Source organism: Triticum aestivum, chromosome 4B (assembly GCF_018294505.1).
Source record: "Triticum aestivum cultivar Chinese Spring chromosome 4B, IWGSC CS RefSeq v2.1, whole genome shotgun sequence".
In the NCBI taxonomy this organism is placed as follows: domain Eukaryota; kingdom Viridiplantae; phylum Streptophyta; class Magnoliopsida; order Poales; family Poaceae; genus Triticum; species Triticum aestivum.
The window spans coordinates 816,229-818,804 of record NC_057804.1 but is presented as its reverse complement, the minus strand read 5'-3'; the positions used below and the strand labels follow the sequence as shown (position 1 = coordinate 818,804).

Sequence of the window (2,576 nt, the reverse complement as noted above, 5' to 3'; positions counted from 1 at the left end):
CCTTCTTCTTCCTTTCTTCCTGCTCCCTGCGTCGCCGTCGCCTGCGCCCGCCACCGCTGGCCACCACACCAAGCCGCCGCAGCCATGGTTCTGGAGGACGAGAGCAACGATGACAACTCAAGCCTCCCATACATGTACTCCGAAACCTCCACCGATGGGCTGAACCAGGTTAGTTACTCCATTGGAGCTAGGGTTAGGGCCAGGTTTAGGAATTTTTGGGATTTTTGTGTGTAGGTGCTCTTTGTTTTGAGGATTTCGTTTGATTTGCTGTGTCCTCTTGCTGTGCTTTAATTGTGCAGGTGCCTTTCTCACTTGAGGACCCGGATTACAAGGGCCTTGAGCTAGATCTGATGGTGTTCTGCGAGAAGCATGGGAAGCCATCAGAGAGGCTTGTTGCGTTTGAAGGAACAATGACTGGGAGAAGGTTCTTAGCATGTGCTGAGCCAGTATGTTTCTTGCCTTGGTGATTAAGCATTGGATGTGTTCATTGAAAGTGGCAGAGTATTGTTTGCCACCTGTGATTCAGTTATGTGCATGCTAAATTTCTGCTAAAATATATGCTCATTGTGGTGGTCATATGTGCCCTACTGTAGTGCTCATTGTGCTAAAATATATGCTCTGTTAGTCATATATGCCCTACTGTAGTGCTCATTATGGGAATGCTCATTATTAATTTCAGTGGCAAACAATACTAAGTTGTGTGCATTTCTGCTAAACAGTGGATTGCATTTCTGCTAAAATGTATGCTCCTGTTGTGTGCACATGTTATTTATTTACACTTCTTTCCAAATGCAGTGTTGCTCAATATTAACTTCAGTGGAGCCAGTTAGTAACTATTGCTTACTGCTGACAGTAGGTAGTCTTATTAGCTAGTTTGTTGTTGCAGGCTAGTGTAGTGCATTTAGCTGGGCAAAGTAGTTCACATTGTATTGTTTATTACTGTTGACAGTAGGTAGTCTCAATGGTAGGAGTAATGGTAGTGCACACTTAGGATTCCATTATATTAATGGTCAATTCTTAGCAACTGCTGTTGGTTAGCACATGGCTGCTTAGCAACTGGTAAGTTGAATGGAGTGTTACTCTGGTGCCTGGTAAATATATTGATCATCATTAGGTACATTGTGTTCTTGTTGCTTAGCAAATGGCTGTGCAAATCAGTTAATGTCAGTGCCAACATTAGGTACTGCCAACAACTAACTGTTGCTTAGTAGTCTTAGTAGTTGTATTGTACTAAATTTTGCCCATTGTTAGGTACTGCCCAATGTTAATCTGCACATTGTAGGATTACATTAATTTATTTTTCAATGTGTTCTTGTTGCTTAGTAGTTGTATTGTACTAAATGTTGCCCTTCTAATTTTTCCAGGAAGGTAAGAATTATGGGTTTGTTCAGTGGGTTGATGAGCAGTGGCCCCCAACAATGGAGAATGCATTGTTGAAGCTTTGGTCAATGGTTGAAGAGAGCAAGTGTGCTAGGGTGAATGATAATCTTGAAAGTGCTTTAACTATTCACCATTTGACAGAAGAAAAGAACAAGCTGGATGCAGACTATGACAAGTTGGTGAAAGATGTGCATCAACTTGTGGATATCCAGGCTGATAGGGTTGTGGATTTTAGTTATTTGCAGTCCAACCTCACATATCAGCAGGAATGCAGAGCTGAGTTGATTGCTGGTATGAAGGCAGAAATGGCAAAGAAAGATGCAGCTGCAGAGAAGGTTCAACAGAAGTATGAAATCCTGTGCAACCTGACAAGTGCTCAAGCAACTGTCATCCAAAACCTGAAGTTGAAGAATATGAAAGAGAAGGATTTGCTGAGTGAGGCTAGGATGAATTTGGAGTTTAAGAATGCAGAGTTCACACAGTTTGAGGAGAATCTCACCCAAGAGAAGCTAGAGTTGAAGTTCCAGGTTGTTGATCTGCTAAAGCTCAAGGAAAACTATAATGAAGAGAAGCAGATGCAAGAGTTTAAGATTACTGAGCTCATGAAGGCACAGGAGAAGCTGAAGGAGAAGATCAAGGGGATCCAGGCCATCTTGCAGAACTAAACAAGATGAATTTAGATTAGTGGGCATTGCAGACCTTTTGGGAAGGATGGCTGTGCAATGACCTACTAACTTAGAATTATGGTTGTGTAATGTATGGTTCTAGTACTAATTGTGAACTCTGGTTGTTTATGTACCTAGTAGTTATGCTATCCATCTTTTTGTGAGAAAAGGATGGATTGTGCATTTGAACTCCACTATATAATGTGAACAATGGTTGTGTATTCCTATAATGTGTTGAACTCGAGTTAGTATCGTTTGCTTTCGATGTTAGACTGAAAATGATGACATAGTGATGCTTATGTTAGACTGAAAATGATGACATACTGATGCTTATGTTATACTGATGGTTAAATGCTTAAATGCATTTGCAAAAGGAATAGTTACATATGTTAGAGTGATGCTTAAATTCTTAAATGCATTTGCAAAAGGAATAGTTTGTTATGTTACAAAGTTGATGGCTTTAGGTTGTTTTGTCGACCCCGAGCCACCGTAGACCAAAGTTGATGGCTTTAGGTGGTTCCGTCGACCCCG

At 41.1% G+C, this 2,576-nt stretch overlaps 1 protein-coding gene across 1 annotated transcript; it reads left to right on the top strand.

Annotated features, from left to right (window-relative positions):
• Window positions 1-313: 313 nt before the first annotated feature.
• Window positions 314-2,137, top strand: LOC123094120 (uncharacterized). The gene is made up of 2 exons (XM_044516185.1): window positions 314-446; window positions 1,365-2,137. The coding sequence occupies exons 1-2, from the start codon at window positions 351-353 to the stop codon at window positions 2,043-2,045; spliced, it is 777 nt and encodes a 258-aa protein (XP_044372120.1). The 5' UTR covers window positions 314-350; the 3' UTR covers window positions 2,046-2,137.
• Window positions 2,138-2,576: the final 439 nt, after the last annotated feature.